The sequence below is a fragment of the Anabrus simplex genome, chromosome 2 (assembly GCF_040414725.1).
Source record: "Anabrus simplex isolate iqAnaSimp1 chromosome 2, ASM4041472v1, whole genome shotgun sequence".
NCBI lineage: Eukaryota > Metazoa > Arthropoda > Insecta > Orthoptera > Tettigoniidae > Anabrus > Anabrus simplex.
The window spans coordinates 37858855-37876254 of NC_090266.1; the positions used below are offsets into that span (position 1 = coordinate 37858855).

At 42.2% G+C, this 17400-nt stretch overlaps 1 protein-coding gene across 1 annotated transcript in view; it reads right to left on the reverse strand.

Moving 5' to 3' along the window:
• Positions 1 to 17400, reverse strand: part of LOC136864943 (transmembrane protein 229B) — a 134929-nt gene that overhangs the window by 21403 nt on the left and 96126 nt on the right. Inside the window, exon 2 of the mRNA XM_067142352.2 lies at positions 6925 to 7084. Coding sequence (XP_066998453.2) covers positions 6925 to 7081 — 157 coding nt within the window. The 5' untranslated portion in view covers positions 7082 to 7084. The remainder of the gene's footprint in view (positions 1 to 6924; positions 7085 to 17400) is intronic.

The window sequence follows — 17400 nt, forward strand, 5'->3', positions numbered from 1 at the left end:
CCTAAATACGATCTTTACGCTTGCTCTTAGTCAAAACCATCATGCATATAAATATTAGGTTCCTCATAATACTCTAATATTTCACTGACAACAAATTATGAAAAATATCAATCACTTCTCCACTCTCATATTGACAGATTTACGAACGGCATTTCACTGGTGCTTTAACGCCTATGTTTGGAATTTACGGTAACTTTGGATGAATACCTATTTCCTTGTGAACACACACACGTATATTAATTACGCACACAAAATGTTACTACATATATTATACATTAACCCAAAGAATAAGGTTTTCTACTTACGATACGACTTAAATGGGGACTTATCTTTGCTTATTGGATCTGACTTCCATTTCGCTGTTGATCATCATGGGATGGTAGGTCTTGCTCCCTGGTTCGGCTTAAGTAATAAGGAATCATCTCGTCATCACAGCTGACTACTATCCTCCTGGATCATCCATCTCGTCAAGCGTTACCATAGCCAGAGTAGTCCTCGCCTCAGCTTCTTAGAACATCATGACGGCCTTCATTGCATCAAGGACAGAATAATACAAGGCATTAGTGGATTTATACATGGTAATCTGCTTAGTAATGCTAATGTGGTCAGTATATTTGTTTTCTGTTCCGCTTAATTTGCCTATAAGACTCTAAATATCGTCTTGTTTCAAACTGCCTTGCTCGCCGAAACGTTATGAATTTTATGTGCTTTAAGGATTGCACTCTGTTCCGTCTACTTCAGTTCTCTTGATGTTATGCAGTATCGGGCAAATAAAATGTTCCGAGCCCAACCGTGACGTAGTGAAGCTCCAACTTGACGTTTCTTATCAGCTGGTCTCTTATCTCACGTATATGTCAATTACAGCTGGTGTTCGGCGGGTTATCGTGGACTTGATCTTATCTCTAACAGTAGACTAAACTCTCCAATTATTACTGGGTTTCTTTACGCGATTCCGTCTTTCTTGGTGTAGTGCTCAATTAAGAATCCTTTCCTAATGGAAGATTTTTTTTTCAATAATGGATTTAAATAATCCGCTCTCGTCATTCTTTCGCACTGCCTTCTAAAAAAAAAATTCCTTCTGTGATTGCCGGTTGAATTTATCATCTCTTCAGTTCATACAGCTGTTAATTGTTTTTATTCTGACCCGCTAATAGCCGAAGCGCCATTTTTGTTCCAAATATAGTAACTATAGAACGGTGAAATGGCACAATATATATATATATATATATAGATTATTTCTCTATACACTATAACGCCATCCACAAAAAAACGTATCTCTGATTCCAGTTCTTTACTCGTATAATGTTTATATATACAGGGTTATTCACCTAACATGTTATACAGAAATAACTTCTAAACCATTAAAGATATCGGCATTATGTTTTCGTATTCGTAAATGGTACCCAGTCCCTTGTAAAATAACGTGCTACTTAGTCTCATGGGGTGATTAATAACCGAGATATTGATACTAATTCCATATTTTTAAACGGAACGGAACAAATTCATACAGCTGGCCTAATAGATCAACTGCGTACAAGTTCAAATATGTAAGTATTTTCATTGGGATATAAATAAGAACAGCATGCGCGGTTTTGCTGCCGCATTAGACAGCGTGAGTCGGGCAAGGACATATTGAGGCGCAAGCTGCTTCCTGGCCTTGATTCCAGCGACAGAACGGATACCAGGCATGTACTGTAAACATAATGTGATGTACCGTAACATACCCTGGGTGTGCAACGTTATTGTATGACTGGCGAACACACAACGGGGAAGGGAGATTAAAGTTGTATTGTTTTGTTTTGACATGTAATAGGTTGCGCTCAGTTTAGCGTTTTTTCTGACGGATGGGAATGGGAAGGATTTGGAAAGGAAGTCGGCCGTGGCCTATCACAAAGGTACCTATCCGGATTTTGCCTGGGACACCATGAAAATCACTTTCAGATTTGGCGAGGCAGGACTCGAACCTACGCTCTCCCGAATGCACGCTACTACAGTCGCGCTGGAGCTCTGCGGAGATTAATGCGTGTAAAATAAAACATAAATAATAGTGTTGCTGCCATCTCACCACGATCAGCTCTGACCATTTGCTTTTCTAGAAGGAGGTCTTCCGGTGTTTTGTGTTATGTTTATTTCTCAACTCATAGAATAGTATGAACTGTACACTAAAACCAGTGACAATTGTAGCTTTCGTTATGTTCCTTTCAAGGCAAAGTACTTATTCTATTCCTTTTAAACACATCAACCCTTCCTGTCCTGTCATGTGTCCGTCTGTCATACACAATTTGCAAACCCATCACATGTGTACGAGGTGCTTACATACCTGGTATCCGTTCTGTGGCTGAACTCACTCCCAGGAAACTGCTTGCGCCTCAATATGTCCTTGCCCGACTTCACGCCGTCTAATGCGGCATGCAAAACAGCACTTGCTGTTCTTACTTATATCTGAAATAGTAATTGTCCGATTTTGAAAATACTTACACATTTGAACTTGTACGCAGATGAACTTTTAAATCAGCTGTATGAATTTGTGCCGTTCCATATAAAAATATGGTGTTAGCATCAATATCTCGGTTATTAGTCACCCCATGAGACTAAATGGCACGTTATTTTACAAGGCCTTGGGTACCATTTTTGAATATGAAAACAAAATGCCGATATCTTTAATGGTTTAGAAGTCATTTCCGTGTAGCATGTTAGGTGAATAACCCTGTATATATATAAGAAAACATAAAGGTCCAATAATACTGCCTTGAGGAATTCCCCTCTTAGTGATTACAGGCTCAGATAAAGCTTCACTTACTCCGATTCTCTGACTTCTATTTTCTAGAAATATAGCCACCCATTCAGTCACTCTCTTGTCTAGTCCAATTGCACTCATTTTAACCATTAGCGTCTCATGACCTACCCTATGAAATGCCCTGGATGGACCAATCGCGATACAGTTCATTGGACCTCCTGAATCAAAGATATGTGCTATATGTTGCTGGAATTCTACAAGTTGAGCTCCAGTGGAATAACTTTTCCTAAACACGAACTGCCTTCTATCGAACCACAGATCCCGTTGACTCTGAGGAGCTCGAGAGGACCCCGATGGTGAGTAACTAAATGAAAATGATATGTTCCAGCTCTTCTAATGTGTGGAACTAGAAGTATAAGATCTGTTCTTTGTGGGAGCCACAAATCATTATTTATGAGTAGAGTCCAAATTTTTATGGAATTAAATATTGCTTCCTTATTATGTTTCCGTCTGCAATCTCAAAATGTGGGTGAATTACGTTGCTATAGTCATTAGATTCAAGTTTAACGCTGCATATTTTTTATATTTCGCACCAGTCTTTACATTGTTGAGATCATTACATATGCTTATATAAAATTTGCATCCGCACTAAATGCTGATTAATTGAAGACGTTGTAGAGAGAATCATAAAAATATTTATATTGTGGTTGTGATGGTTGCACAGTGTGTCTTAGAGAATAATTCTAAACTGTATGTAAAGCAGCATATATCGACTGCAACTTAAACCTGATTTCTGATGCATGAACAACTATCGGACATAAGCTCATGGAATCGGGGCAAATTCAGATAAGCTTTGCAAGGCGGTGTTGCTAAATCTTTACGTGGCTTTTGGCCGGCTTGAGAGCGCCAGTAGAAGAAATAAACTCCTTCAGGGGAGGGACTTGAACAAGGACCTCCCTGCTGATAGACTCGGCCCACAGGAAGCACGCTACGGTCCCATTGGCTGAAACCCACGGTATGCTAGTTTTTGACGCTCATTTCTCGGCATGGCTCTCAAGCTCACCGAAGTCAGGTGTAGATTTAGCAACACCGCTTGTAAAGCACTCTTGAATTCGCCCGCGAAGCGATCTGATTGGCAGTAGCTGATAAAATAACAACGGCGCGAGATATCTTTTCAAATTACGGTACCTATCAGTATGACGAACGCTGTAACGCTCGTTGTCTGTGGACAATAATATTTGCGTTGCGTATACATGTTTATAATTGAGAGTTGCTGATATTATGAACAAGGAATAACAAATAATTATTGCAGTCGTTTTCAACCGTTACCTTATTAACTTATACGAATGTTTTTGTACTTATCTAAGCCGCTAATGAGTAGTCCGCCGCCTTCAAAAACTGCTTCCAGACTGTGGTCGTGAGATTGCTGAGTAGCTGATCAGAGGGTTGAACAGGTGTGACAAACTAGTGGGATAAACTGGTGTCAGAATCGAGAAACTGGTAGCGTATTTCATAGTTGGTAGGCATTTCTGTTGGGTGGAAAATTAATTCGGAACAGTTTCAGACTCTTCTAAATAAGATGGACGGTTTTGAGCATATTTTAGAGGAACGTATGGGTGAAATTATGCCTGAACGTAAACCCAGCCAGGACCGACTCAGTAGTGAACTGGTATTGAATAAGGAGGAACGTAAATGCGAACTTAAACCAGAGTTATTCTAACTGAAGTGCGGACATTTTAAGTCAGAAAACGTAGTATGCTCTCTCCATACCGAGATGAAGTGTGACGTGCAGGACGACAACGAACTGGACGAGAAGCGGTCCGAAGTAATGCTCACGACTGTCGATCCCAGAGTTCGAGGCCCAGCGGAGGAAGCGAGTGCCCTGCGTGAGAGTGACACGAATAAAGCCTACTAGCAGTGATGGCGGTTCTGGCGCCGTGAAGGTGGAAACCCCACCTTATGACGGGACCGCTTCCTGGGCAACTTACTGGACCCAGCGTCATAGGAGAGAGCAGAATACCCACGGACTACGTGGACAGAAGATGGAAGTACGACGCGGCCCCCAGCCATGTTCGACCTACGAAGAGGTTGTGGGAGTACTCGAAGGGAGCTGCGGTGGTCACCAACCGAGGGCCACCCAAAGAGGACAGCGCGCCGATAGAACGCCGCGAGTATTAGACTCCGAGATCGGGTGACCAGGCGACGTGACTGTGGACTGGCCGCCTCGGTTATGGCACACAGCGCGAGGTAGCTGACACCTACGGTGTGCTCCGTGGCGTCGAGATCCGTGCACGGAGGATGCTCGGCGGGAAGCATAACCTCAAGGGGGCTTTGACGATATTCCCGGAGGTGGAGGCAGCATAGTGACGGCACGGTTGGACGAACCTCCATTAGGAGACGGCATGCTAATGGAGACCTAACAGACGACCAACGAACGAAGGTACCACCGAACCAGCACACTCGTCCCGGCACGAAGTTACGTGCCGGTAGGAACATCGAGTTCGGCAACTCAGAAGAAGAGGAGATACAGTGGAGCGAAGTCTGGGACGAGCGAGACAGTTGTGTGCATCGCACCGATGGACTACAAGGCGCTCATGGCCTGGAAGTGGGCGGAGGTGTGAACTAGGGGAAAGCCGGAGGAGCTTCGACCACTGTGCAAGGCCCTGCGGATTGTCACCAGGAACGAACAAGCCGCCGACCGGATCCAGCGGATCCCCCATGGGAAGGCGATGGTCAGCTGTTCAAAATCGCCCGGCACCACATCATGGAGCAAGTCAGACCGCCTTGCTCTAAGGGAGAGCAGTGCAATGCGAGAGGCCTCCATGTCCGCCCCCTCAGTCTCGGACTGTCTCGTGGCCGTACGACGGTCAGATAGGTATTACGAGATGATTAATCTGGAGTCTTCTACGACGAGAGGTTTCTGAATGTGTCGACCCTCAGGACCGTATTGGAAAGATCGGCCCAGGTATGTATAAGACTGGAGTGACTTGCCTGTGGGTTAGTTCAGTTCGAGTTAGCTCGGTTCAGTGTGAGCTCAGTGAGTTGAGAGTGACAGTCTGTTGGAATGTCCACCTGCAGAACTGAGGACTCGTCCTGTATGCCTGTCGTCGTGTGTGTGTGTCTCTTGGGCCAGCCGCTGTATAACTAACGTGTGTGCTGTAGCGGAGGGGAGGAGAACACTGGATATCGGTATGGGGCTGTGAAACGTGTTTTACCGGAGTGAGTGAATAGCTGGGCTGTGACAGCGGTAACCAAGTAACTGTATGACTGAGTGAATTGGTGTGACTGAACAGCGAGAACAAGAGAGCGCGAACTGTGCAAGTGGCTTTATGTCGCACTGACACAGATAGGTGTTATGGCGACGATGGGACAGGAAATGGCTAGGAATGGGAAGGAAGCGGCTGTGGCCTTAATTAAAGGTACAGCCTCAGCATTTGCCTGGTGTGAAAATGGGAAACCACGCAAAACCATCTTCGAGGCTGCCGACAGTGTGGTTCGAACCCACTATCTCCCAAATGCTGGACCCTGGCCGCACTTAAGCGACTGCAGCTATCCAGCTCGGTACGCGAACTGTGTAAGTGTGTGTCCTTTACTATGAGTGTACGTTGTGTTCTCGGCATGCCTGTGTGTGTTACTTTGTAATCAGGTAATAAACCATAGAGGTTTGACGGTACCGTTCTCTGTGCTTATTTATCTGCCCCGCCAATCCGTTACAATGCATTATTCAAGGACAATGTTCAGCATTTTGCACACTAATATTCACCATGATTTGCACTTTTTGCATGACCAGAGATAACTCTTCAAAGGGCCTGTTACCGAAGATAAAATAACCCTTGAAGCATTCCAAAGAGTTCTCAACAGATGGCAGGACTACTGAAGTGTTCCGGCGGGTGTAACGGAACAATGTAGTTAGAGCCGGAAAGATTCGTTGTCGGGTGTGCCCCGCCGTGTGAGTCCTAAGTGTTAGGTGGGACACTAATACTGAAGACAGCACAAACACCCAGCCCCCGAGCCATCACAAATAACCAATGAAGGTTAAAATCCTCGACGCGTCCGTGAATCGAACACGGCATCCCTTGGACCAAGGGCTCGGCGCTCTCCGTTTAACCCCTACGTATTTATAATGGTTAAGGCCAGGGAGTGGAGGTATCACTGCAAGTTAACCGGGTACATTAAGGTTCTGGTACCTGGCAACTTCCAGTTCTTGTTGACGACATACTCCCAACCAGCCGTGAAGATGACCTCAATGAAGAGACCATGCAAACCGTAGATGTGCAGCTTGATCCACCAGGGTAGTGGCATACCGGCCAGGGTGCGGCCTGGAACATGGCCTGCACGCCGCATTCTCTGCAAAAATAGAGAACAAACATGTCATTACCCTTACATACCGGTACAGAGGCGGCTCTGCCACAGAAGCCGTATCGATGAATGTGTCTTACAAGGGACCATCAATCAATGTTAAGAAAACTTGAAACCGATTTATACACTATCCGAAAGAGCAGACTGAAATATGAAAAACCCTCGAATATTATATCCTATCGTGCATGTATATACGAGTTACAGGGCGGTAAAAATGTGCGGGTGGGTGTCGTCAGTGTCCAATCGCAGTGTAGTTATTTTGAACTCCTGGCGCGATGTTAGGAGAAGCGGGCGAGAGAGAGAGAAACAGCACTGTGGGTGCAGCGAGGCATCGTGAGTTGTGTACGGGTCTTTCCGACCTAAACTTCTGGCTATAAAAATGAACCCTCTTAACGTAGTGAATGCGTTATATAATCACTTCAGAGAAATAATTTCCAGCTCTCCGTTTTAACCAAAGAAGATGAGACAATGTACCAGTATTTAGTAGATATATTAGAGTCTGATGCAGAAATAATATATACGCAGACTTCAGTATCTGACACAGTGTTTGTGCCCGACGAATACGAATCTCCATCAAAAGAATCTACTTCACCTTCATCAAAACAGAAATCAACATCAGAAGGTCCACAGAGCCCAGTAAAACATAGATTAGATTGGTCATGGGATGGAAAAAGAAAGATTATAATCATATGGTTGAGCGCAAAGAAACGGAAGCCAAAGCAGACATTTCGTCACTTTACATGCAACTCTATGAAAAACAGATATCCTAGATTGAAGCACGAGACGCAGTGGTACCATTTAAAGGAATATATTGCAAAAGTGTATTCAAATGGCAAGTCATCTTCTAGTTTAACATTCACAGATAAATATAAGCGGTTGTACGAGTTGGTGTTTACGAAATTTATGGAAGCTCGCGCGCGAACAACTTGATAGTACACGATATGAGCTCACAAAATTGGGCCCTCTGAAGAAGCCAAATCACTTGATTTACCTTTGTCAGCAAGTGCAACATGGGTATGAAATTTCAAGCAGCATTTTCACATAGGATCACGAAAAATTACGCAATTTGTCACACGAGAAGTAGAAGATGATGATGGTGAAACTACTAACAACATACTGCATTCCTGGAGAGAAGGGACGATGTTGGTTATAGAGCTGTATGGTGCTGACAATGCGTGTAAAGCAGATCAGCCTGGCATCAATAAAGAATCGCATTCCGGGAGAACACTTGATCGCCGTGTGCGGTGTTACACAATAGCAAAGCGCACAGCACATTCATTCACAATTATGGCAATCGCACCTGTCTGTCTATCATACTGCAGGAATCAAAGCCACCAAGTCAAGCTGTTCGGCATGGTATGTTTAAAGTCACTAATTTAATTGCACAGTTGTCGAAATCTGGAAAAATTACAAAAGACCTTTTCCGTATATTTCTGGAGTTGACATTTTTACCTCACACTGGCCCATCGAGCTGTTTACTGTTGGATTCATGGGTGCCTCACAAAGATAATAATTTAATACATGAAATCAAAGTCATCTCCGTACAAGCCATGGAGGCCCTTGGAGAGGTGGAAGGTAAAGGCTTCCACTATCCGTATCCTCGGCACTTGGCGGGGTAGAGTGGTTAGCTCTAGGCCCGAAATTGAATACATGAAATACTTTCATTAAATTTATATGAACCTGAAAAGTTAGAAGTGCAAATCATTCCAGCAAAAACAACTTCCAGATTACAAACGTTAGACGGGCATTTTTTCCGAATGTTCCAAACAATGGACCGACATATCCGTGATTTCGTTGTGTTAAATAATATCGATGTGAACTTGCAAGAGCGTAACAATATTATCAAACGCATGTCATTAATCTACAATCAAGAATATTCACCGCGCTTCCGTTTGCCACACAGACAAGTAGCGGGCCTAATTAGCATTAATTAAACTTCTGAAAATAGCACAGACTATTGTATTAGAAAAGGAACTGGTACTTGCGAATTGTGATCAGCTGTCTTTACTCAAATGTAGCTGGTGCAAGAAGCTATTGTGTTTCGAACACTTTTTCTTAATTTCCATTATCATTCACAGGTGATTGAATATATTGAAGGGTATTAAATACGATTGCGGCATTATTGGTGAGTATATAATTGTTTAATCAGTACATACTCATACATACACTGTTTAAATGTTTACCTTGAATATTTTTATCCCTCATGCGATTACAACACAACCGCAGGTTAGTACTTAATTGTGTCTTTTAAACATGCTTAAATCAATTCCAAGTTTTGTAATTACAGCGTTACGATTTAGAATAAATGAATATGTAGTTTAAGAGGCGTACGACGTTCACACGGTTCATTGCACTCACAGTTCTGTCTCCCCCACTCTCTCTCTCTCTCCCTCGCCCGCTTCTCCTTGCACCCCACCCGCACATCTTTACCACTCTGTAACTTGTATATACATGCACGATAGGATATAACATTCGAGGGTTTTACATATATCAGTGTGCTCTTTCGGATGGTGTATAAATCGGTTTCAAGTTTTTCTTAACATTGATTGATGGTCCCTTGTTAGAATCAATTTGGATGATTTTATCCTCTGTCCATACTGACAAATATCAACTTAGAAGTGTGGGTGTTGGATCCAAAATACATTTTCCTTCTGACGTTTGTCTAATAACAGCTGTTGCAAGTCGTATGGCATCGGAATGTGGTATAGTAGGGCAAAAACCGGGCGAGTTGGCCGTGCGGTCAAGGGCACGCGGCTGTGTGCTTGCATCCGGATGATAGTGGGTTCGAATCCCACTGTCGGCAGCCCTGAAGATGGTTTTCCGTGGTTTCCCATTTTCACACCAGGCAAATGCTGGGGCTGTACCTTAATTAAGGCCACGCCCGCTTCCTTCCCACTCCTAGCCCTTTCCTGTCCCATCGTCGCCATAAGACCTATCTGTGTCGGTGCGACGTAAAGCAACTAGCAAAAAAGTAGGGCAAAATATTGGTATGTAGTAATTGTTCCCTGATGTTTTGTTCTCAAGAAATACGATAAATAAGTGTGAATGACGAGAATAAAAAATATTTTCGCATACGCGGGCTGTAATCACTATCGTATCGCCAAATATTTCTCACATGTGCTGGTAGCATAATGAAAAATGTCCATGAATGTAACATGAATGTTTAGATACGATCCCGCTGAAGCAAATGTGTACTCATCCTTCCTATCTGAAAATGGCCATCAGGGACTCACGTTAATTAGTCATACTATCGTGTTCCATCGATTGTGATAGTAAAATCTCCCTAAGTTAGCTCCGGTTTGATTCTCGGCTTTGCTGTAAGTTTAAGACAAGTTTGATGGTCTGATTGAGATCAAAACTGAATTTAGAAAAAGCTTCAAATCCCACTCCCTCATTCTACTTCTAGTTCAAGAACCTATCTAGTACATCGGTGAGCCATTACATTATGACCATCTAACTAATACGTACTAATAATATGCAATATTATCACCTCTATCCCGTAAAACCACGACCACACGGGGAGATACCAATTCGGAGTCGGAGTCGGAAGGTATCCTGGTGTACGTTATACCACTAGCGTGACTGCAGTTCTTCGGGTTGGTATAGACTGCGGGACGGTGGTGGTGTAGTACGAACCTGATTTTTCAAAACCAAATAAAAATGTTCAATTCGGTTCATATTCGGGTTATTTAAGAGTAACGGCATTAAAGTAAATTCACTATCATGTTACACAAGCCGGTAACACGGTTGACACGAACTGATGAACTTGGCTCCAAAAATGTCAAGATACCAGACAGCTGTTAGAGAATAACGGCCGACAGAACATCATCACATCTCCTCCACCGGCCTGTCTCCGCCGTCGATGGTAATCAGCATACGTACACGTGCTTGACTGTCGATGTGATGGACCAGGAATCTTGATTCATCGGACCAGACACCCGTTTAACTTACGCACTAATATCGGTGAAGTTCAAACTTCTGCGGCTTGTTCACGCTGCCTAGCTGTATTATGCACAGTTCTTTCACTTATACCGATAGTTTTAGCAGTCCTTTATAGAGAGCAATTACTAGACCTCCCCTCTTTTCCTCTACACAAAACTTTAGAACATCCTGCACTGAAATCGAAGCACTTCGCGCGATTTTTCTGGGGCATCTGCATTATTAATGAAATGAAATGACATGCCAGATTAGGTATACTTTCCTCGAATGTTTACAAGCTCTCTGATCTATATATACCAGGTGGCTCTCGAACGCCGTACTTTCTACTTATAAATGACCCGCAAGCACAAATATGAATGGGATGTCTACCAAATGATTTTCACTGGGGAACTACTGCCAGCGGGCAGATTACGTCAGAGTATAAAGAGGTAAGGAACGGAGTGTCGCTCGCAGCATTTTACTCAGCGCTACCGGTCTAATGCACCCCTTGCATTAGTAAACCTCGTTTTCCACCGCATACTTCTAGGCTGGTGTATGATATAGCCGCAGTAAATTTGCTGTCTGCATATCGACAATGACTGGTGTATTCATCAGCGATGAATAGACAGACATTATTTTAAACTGGACAACCTGGTCGGAATGCAACAGAAACTCCAAACAGACGTATGCCTTCTACTCACGTGTTTCGCCGAACGGTATTAGTTTTTGTTTCATACAATCAACTCCTTTATTGAGTGGAATGTCTATACGTATATAAATTAATAAGTTATTAGATATCCTTTCCTGCATCTTTGGCGTGTCTACCAACAGTAGCGGCGATTTGATTAGGAGGCAGGGCGAGGTGGGACTCACTTTGTGGAGTAAACATTACATTTTTATTCTACTTTAGCCAGCTGGAACTAGGAACTATTTTTAAAAAGCTGTTTGTACAAACCTTGTTATCTTATCTGCTAATTCCTTCGTTTATTTTCTTTAATTATTAACATACTGTAATTATTGACGGAAATACGCAAAAAATGCTGTTCGTGCGGGTAACCAATTTGTATAGCACTACGGCAAGTAGTGGAGACTTTGCATGTGCTGTGAGGAAGGGTAGTAGGGTACATATTTTTTTGCAGAGGTCGTGGCCACTGAGTTATAATTCACCCACCTGCCGCGCGCATTCATCAGTCTAGCAGTCTCTTTAGTTTGCGTTAGTTTCTTAGTCAGTATTCAAATAATAAATGATTTTTAATTGCATAATCATGCCGTACTTCTATTTAATTATACCGGGCGAGGTGGCCGTGGGGTTACGGGCGCGGAACTCTGAGCTTGCACTCGGGATATAGTAGTTTCGAATCCCATTGTCAGCAGCCCTGAAGATGGTTTTACGTGGTTTCCCATTTCTACACCAGGCAAGTGCTGGGGATGTACGTTATTTAAGGCCACGGTCACTTCATCTACCTACAAAATTCACCCATTGATTTCAGTGAATCTGTCAAAGATCTGGGTGTTATTATAGACGAACATCTTTCCTGGAAGCAGCAGGTTACCAGCATCTCCAGGAAAGTATTTGCGACACTTAACTCACTTAGAAGATTCCGCAACCTATTTTCTCGAGTATTAAAATAACGCCTCATTTGCACTCTTGTATTACCTCATTTCGACTACTGTGACACCGAGTACAACGACCTGACTGCTACTCTTAACGATAAACTACAACGCGCGCAAAACGCCTGTATTCGCTACATATGTGACCTACGTTACTTTGACCATGTTACACCTGCCTACGATGAACTCGGTTGGCTAAAACTCAAACAGTGCCGTAATCTTCATGCTTTATGCCTTCTTCATCGAATACTCCCCTCATGCTCACCTCCCTACTTGTACAGTAAATTTCACCACTTCTCATCCAATCACAGTTTCGGAACACGGTCAAAATCTGATACACTCTTATCTATTCCACCTCACCGCACCATACGATACACAAACTCATTTGTTATTTATTCGGCACGACAGTGGAATACACTACCCGTCTCTGTTAGAGGAGCCTCACCTGCTAGTTTTAGGCAACTTTGTCACCGGTACCTAGTAAGTAATAGATGAAGTCCTAATATTGTTATTTGTATGTTATGGAAATTTTGTAGATTTAGCCTTCCTCAAACTATAGACTTTATATAATCTCACTGTTATTATCAAGGTTAATTGAAATTAGGTAATCATGTCATAATTGTGTAAATCATCATCAGCATCATCATGATCATGATCATCATCATCATCAACATCATCATCATTTTCCTATTTTTCCTATTTTTAATTTTTTGCTTTTCATCATAATATTGCATTGTTTAGTAGTTGCAAGATGTTTCAATTGTAGGCCTAAGTCTATTTATTTTCATTTGCGCATGTAGATACTGTATTTTCTGGTTAGATGGAAGAGAGGGCCTAATGGCCTTAATCTTGCCAGACAAAATAAATCCATTGTATTGTATTGTATGACGGTGCGACGTAGAGCCAACTGTAAAAAAAGTTCACTTGTAATCGTACTTCAACGGGAGCTAATACCAACATTCCTAAATAATTCCTTTGTGTTACGTTATTTATTAAGTAAATGCCTCTTAGTATGTGGTACGGAGTTATCCGTGGAAGGCAGAGGTGAAAGAAGGTGCGGGCTGGAATGGGTCTAACTACAAGTCCGAAAGATGAATTAAAATTTTCATAAAGGTTATATTTTCAGAACTTAACAATTTTCACATAGACTTTCAAAGTTCAACAAGTAACAAATCAACAACTAGCCAACATCAGGTACATCGAAATCACAAGTTTTAGGGGATCATTACAAGATCTGGGCTTCGAGCCCCAAGTTTATAATTCCTGAGCCCTCAGCTCACAACCACAAATTACGAAAGGGCAGAAAACCCCTAATTACATGGAGCACTTGCTCCCACCTTTTACCCTCAAGCCTCCCAGAGGCACTTTTCAAACACAAGAAAGAGCTGAGCCGTTATCAATCTTTCAAGCCTATTAAAGGCAATACCAGACTATTACACAGATTGCCATCAAGGCACAGCTTACATCAAATGAAACGGGGGTATCTCGTACCCAACCTACTGGGCCTCAGTGGAAAAGAACATATTAATTAAATGGCCCAAAATACCAAGATGAATGGAGGCGTTGCTTGCACTCCTACATAAAAACTTAATAAAACCTAAAGGGCACTAGGCCGATGATACAGGGGCTATTCCCCAACTAGGGAGGTGACTCGTATAAGAAAATGTTAATACATTAAGAGTAGAAAATCGGTTATGAAAACGTAGTCACCTCAACTCAAAATGAAGGGGAGCTCGAGAGGGTAAAGCACTCTCTATCCCCGATTTACAGTTAAAGTAATAATTAATTTTTACATAAGCCGGCACTAAGTTACATTTTTATAGAGGTAGATTACATTGAAAAGGTTTCGGACCTTCCCCGAGGGCTAAACTGCTGAGCTAGCAAGAAATGAAGATGTTAAAAGGCCATTACCTTTGTGGAAGAGCTGCTGCCCGAGGGAAGAGGTGCTACCCGCCCCCTGCTATACTTCCATACACTAAGCTAGATGTTGTTGAAGTGGCCGAGAGCCAGGAAAATCAGCAGTTTTTATACTCTCGGGGAAGATTCGAGACCTTTCATGAATAATTAAGACACACCCACATCCGTTTATTGGCTATTTAAAATTTACACATCAAAAATTGGGCAAGAAAGATACTATTGGCTGAAAAATTAATGACAGAAATTATTGATTGGCTAACTTCAAAACTGGCGGAAAGAAAAGGTTTATATTGCCAACCCACAAATGAAAGAACGAAATTTAGTTATAGGAAAACTTATAAGTATAAAATATCTTCAAGAAAAGTTCCATCACTTCGCACCAGGGTGCATGATCATAGTTTTTGGTAGAGACATCTGTGAGAGAATGTCCACACTTCTTGATAATTAGTAAACAAAAACAATTCGAAATTAACGCAGTGACATCTGATAAACGGTTGAATTAATTCCGTTTTAAAGTTCAGAGTTTCGGCTGTACAGAAGTACATTAAGGCGGAAAATTCAAATGTGCGGCGTATTGTGACCGTATCGGCACAATTAATAGTTATTTTAAGGTGATATGCTTGGTAAGGAAGCAGGCAGCAAGCTCTCTTTGTGTAGATGTTGGGAGTATCATCAGGTTGTGCAATACGAAGCCCGCCAGAGAGGCGCCTTCACCCGCCCACTGGGTGGCTTAAAGAATCCCCGAACTAGGCACACGTCATAGAAGAAGCAGGAGAAGAACACTATTTAGCGACTCCATATTGCAAAACATATGCCAGTGTACAGCGATGCCAAAGCGCTCGGGCTAAATTTAATGCATTATTGGCGTAAACAAGGCTTGATTAACAATACTGCACCCGTTAGGGTAGTGTGCTGAATTTTGGTGGAATTATAAAGTCAGGAGTTCTGGTAGAAAATACTCTCCAAGCGAAAGGCGTTGGTAAACAACTTATATAACTCCGGTGGCGTACGTACGCCTAGTGAAAAACCAGATGCCTTCGGGGACTCCCTACTTCCCCTCCGAGCGGATTAATTAATTACTGCAGATCCGCCGAACATATCCAATTCCGCATATCATAGCGTACTTGTGCATAACCAAGTCACACAGTCTAGCGTATTGCTAATTTCGACAGGCTGGTTTATCCAGGAGCAGTCGAAATAAGAGTGGGGATGAAGTCACTAAACCGCCCCTACCACCGGGGCCAGTATAAGTTTTTCGCACTTCCAGGGAGCTTTAGCATTCGTTGAGGAGCTTTCGACGGGAAACGACGGTCGGTTCGCTATCGGATTACCGCTCCTTGGTATACTGTGTGAACAAAGCGGGAGTGAAATCTTTCAGTTTTTTCGATTATAATTTGTGTTAGGCAACAGAAGATTACGGTAATGAGATGTACTTTAGATCTCGGTTGCAAAGTAGACTAAAACTTCGTGAAATATGAAGTAGGATTTTGCATAACAACTACTTGATAGTACGTAGAATTTCTCGAGGAGAACAAAGGACTGTATAAAACCACGCTGTTTCTGAACAGAGCGCAGGTCAGATTATTAACTGATTAGCAATGCAGTGAGAAGTGTTCCTGAACTGTCAAAACATACAAAAGATAGGGATAGAAAATTCTGCATCATGCGGATGCTGGGAACGCCCGGCTTAACAGTGTAATAGACTAGCTGAAAGTAGCCGATATAGTCATCTCCATGTAACTGGCAGTGGGTAGACAAAGAAGTAATAGGAGTAAACGGTAACACGTGTGCAAGAAATTGATAAATTGTGTAAATTACAATCTAATTTCAGTGATCCGTGTGCTACAAAAATGGATTACGCGAGACAAGATATGGAACTTCTGAACTCCAGGACTCCAGGATCCAGTGCCATGGAGTAATCCAACATGGTTAGGCCTCCGGAGCCTCCGGACAGGGCCGAAGACATCAACTGTTGAGTACAAAGTTATGTTTTCTTCTCCAATGCTAGTATTTCCCTTTGTAAATAATAGTCATGAAGTATAGGGTTAAAATAACATTATAAATAGGCTTAATCCGCCCAAGAATGGTCGGAAATCCTTTTATTCATTTTTGTTTTTAATTAATTAATTAGATATGGGAAGGGAGTGATCCTGTGTTAGTGTATAGAATATGGGACCCCTTTTAGTGGCTAGATTTGCATGTTATCATATTTTGTTTAATTAGTGCTGAGAAGGAATTGAGGGGGGGGGGAAAGGAGTAGAATGCTATGTAGATTAATAATGTAGATCTCATCTGAGCAATTGCCTAAGTTACGCAGGGATTAGCGAGGTGACAGAGTCATCAACAAGTGCCCGTATAAGAAGGAAAGGCTTGGGCTAGAATCAGCACTATGTTCGTAAAGATATAGTTTGTTGCATGATAATATAAGTTTTGGCTGTAACTGAAGATATTCAAGGAATGACGTGCCGAGGTTTGAACCCTGTCCTCCACTACACTATTGAGGTTACACTAATGAGGTCTGTTAGTATTTTTGGCAGGATTTAATAATTTTAATTAATTTTGATTATTATTATTATTATTATTATTATTATTATTATTATTTTCTTAATGTAACTTGATCAGTGTTTTGATACCGATACATTTCAAGCAAAAGGTTAGAGGATTATTATTATTATTATTATTATTATTATTATTATTATTAATTTTATATTTTGATCGATGATTTCATGCCGATCCGTTTAAATGGCAAGTTAATGTTATGCCAGGTACACAATCTATACCCACACGGGTGAAATTAGGAGACGTTGTTCTTCGAGGAAAGGCGGTTGGAAGTGTGAATGAGGATACGATTGGAATGT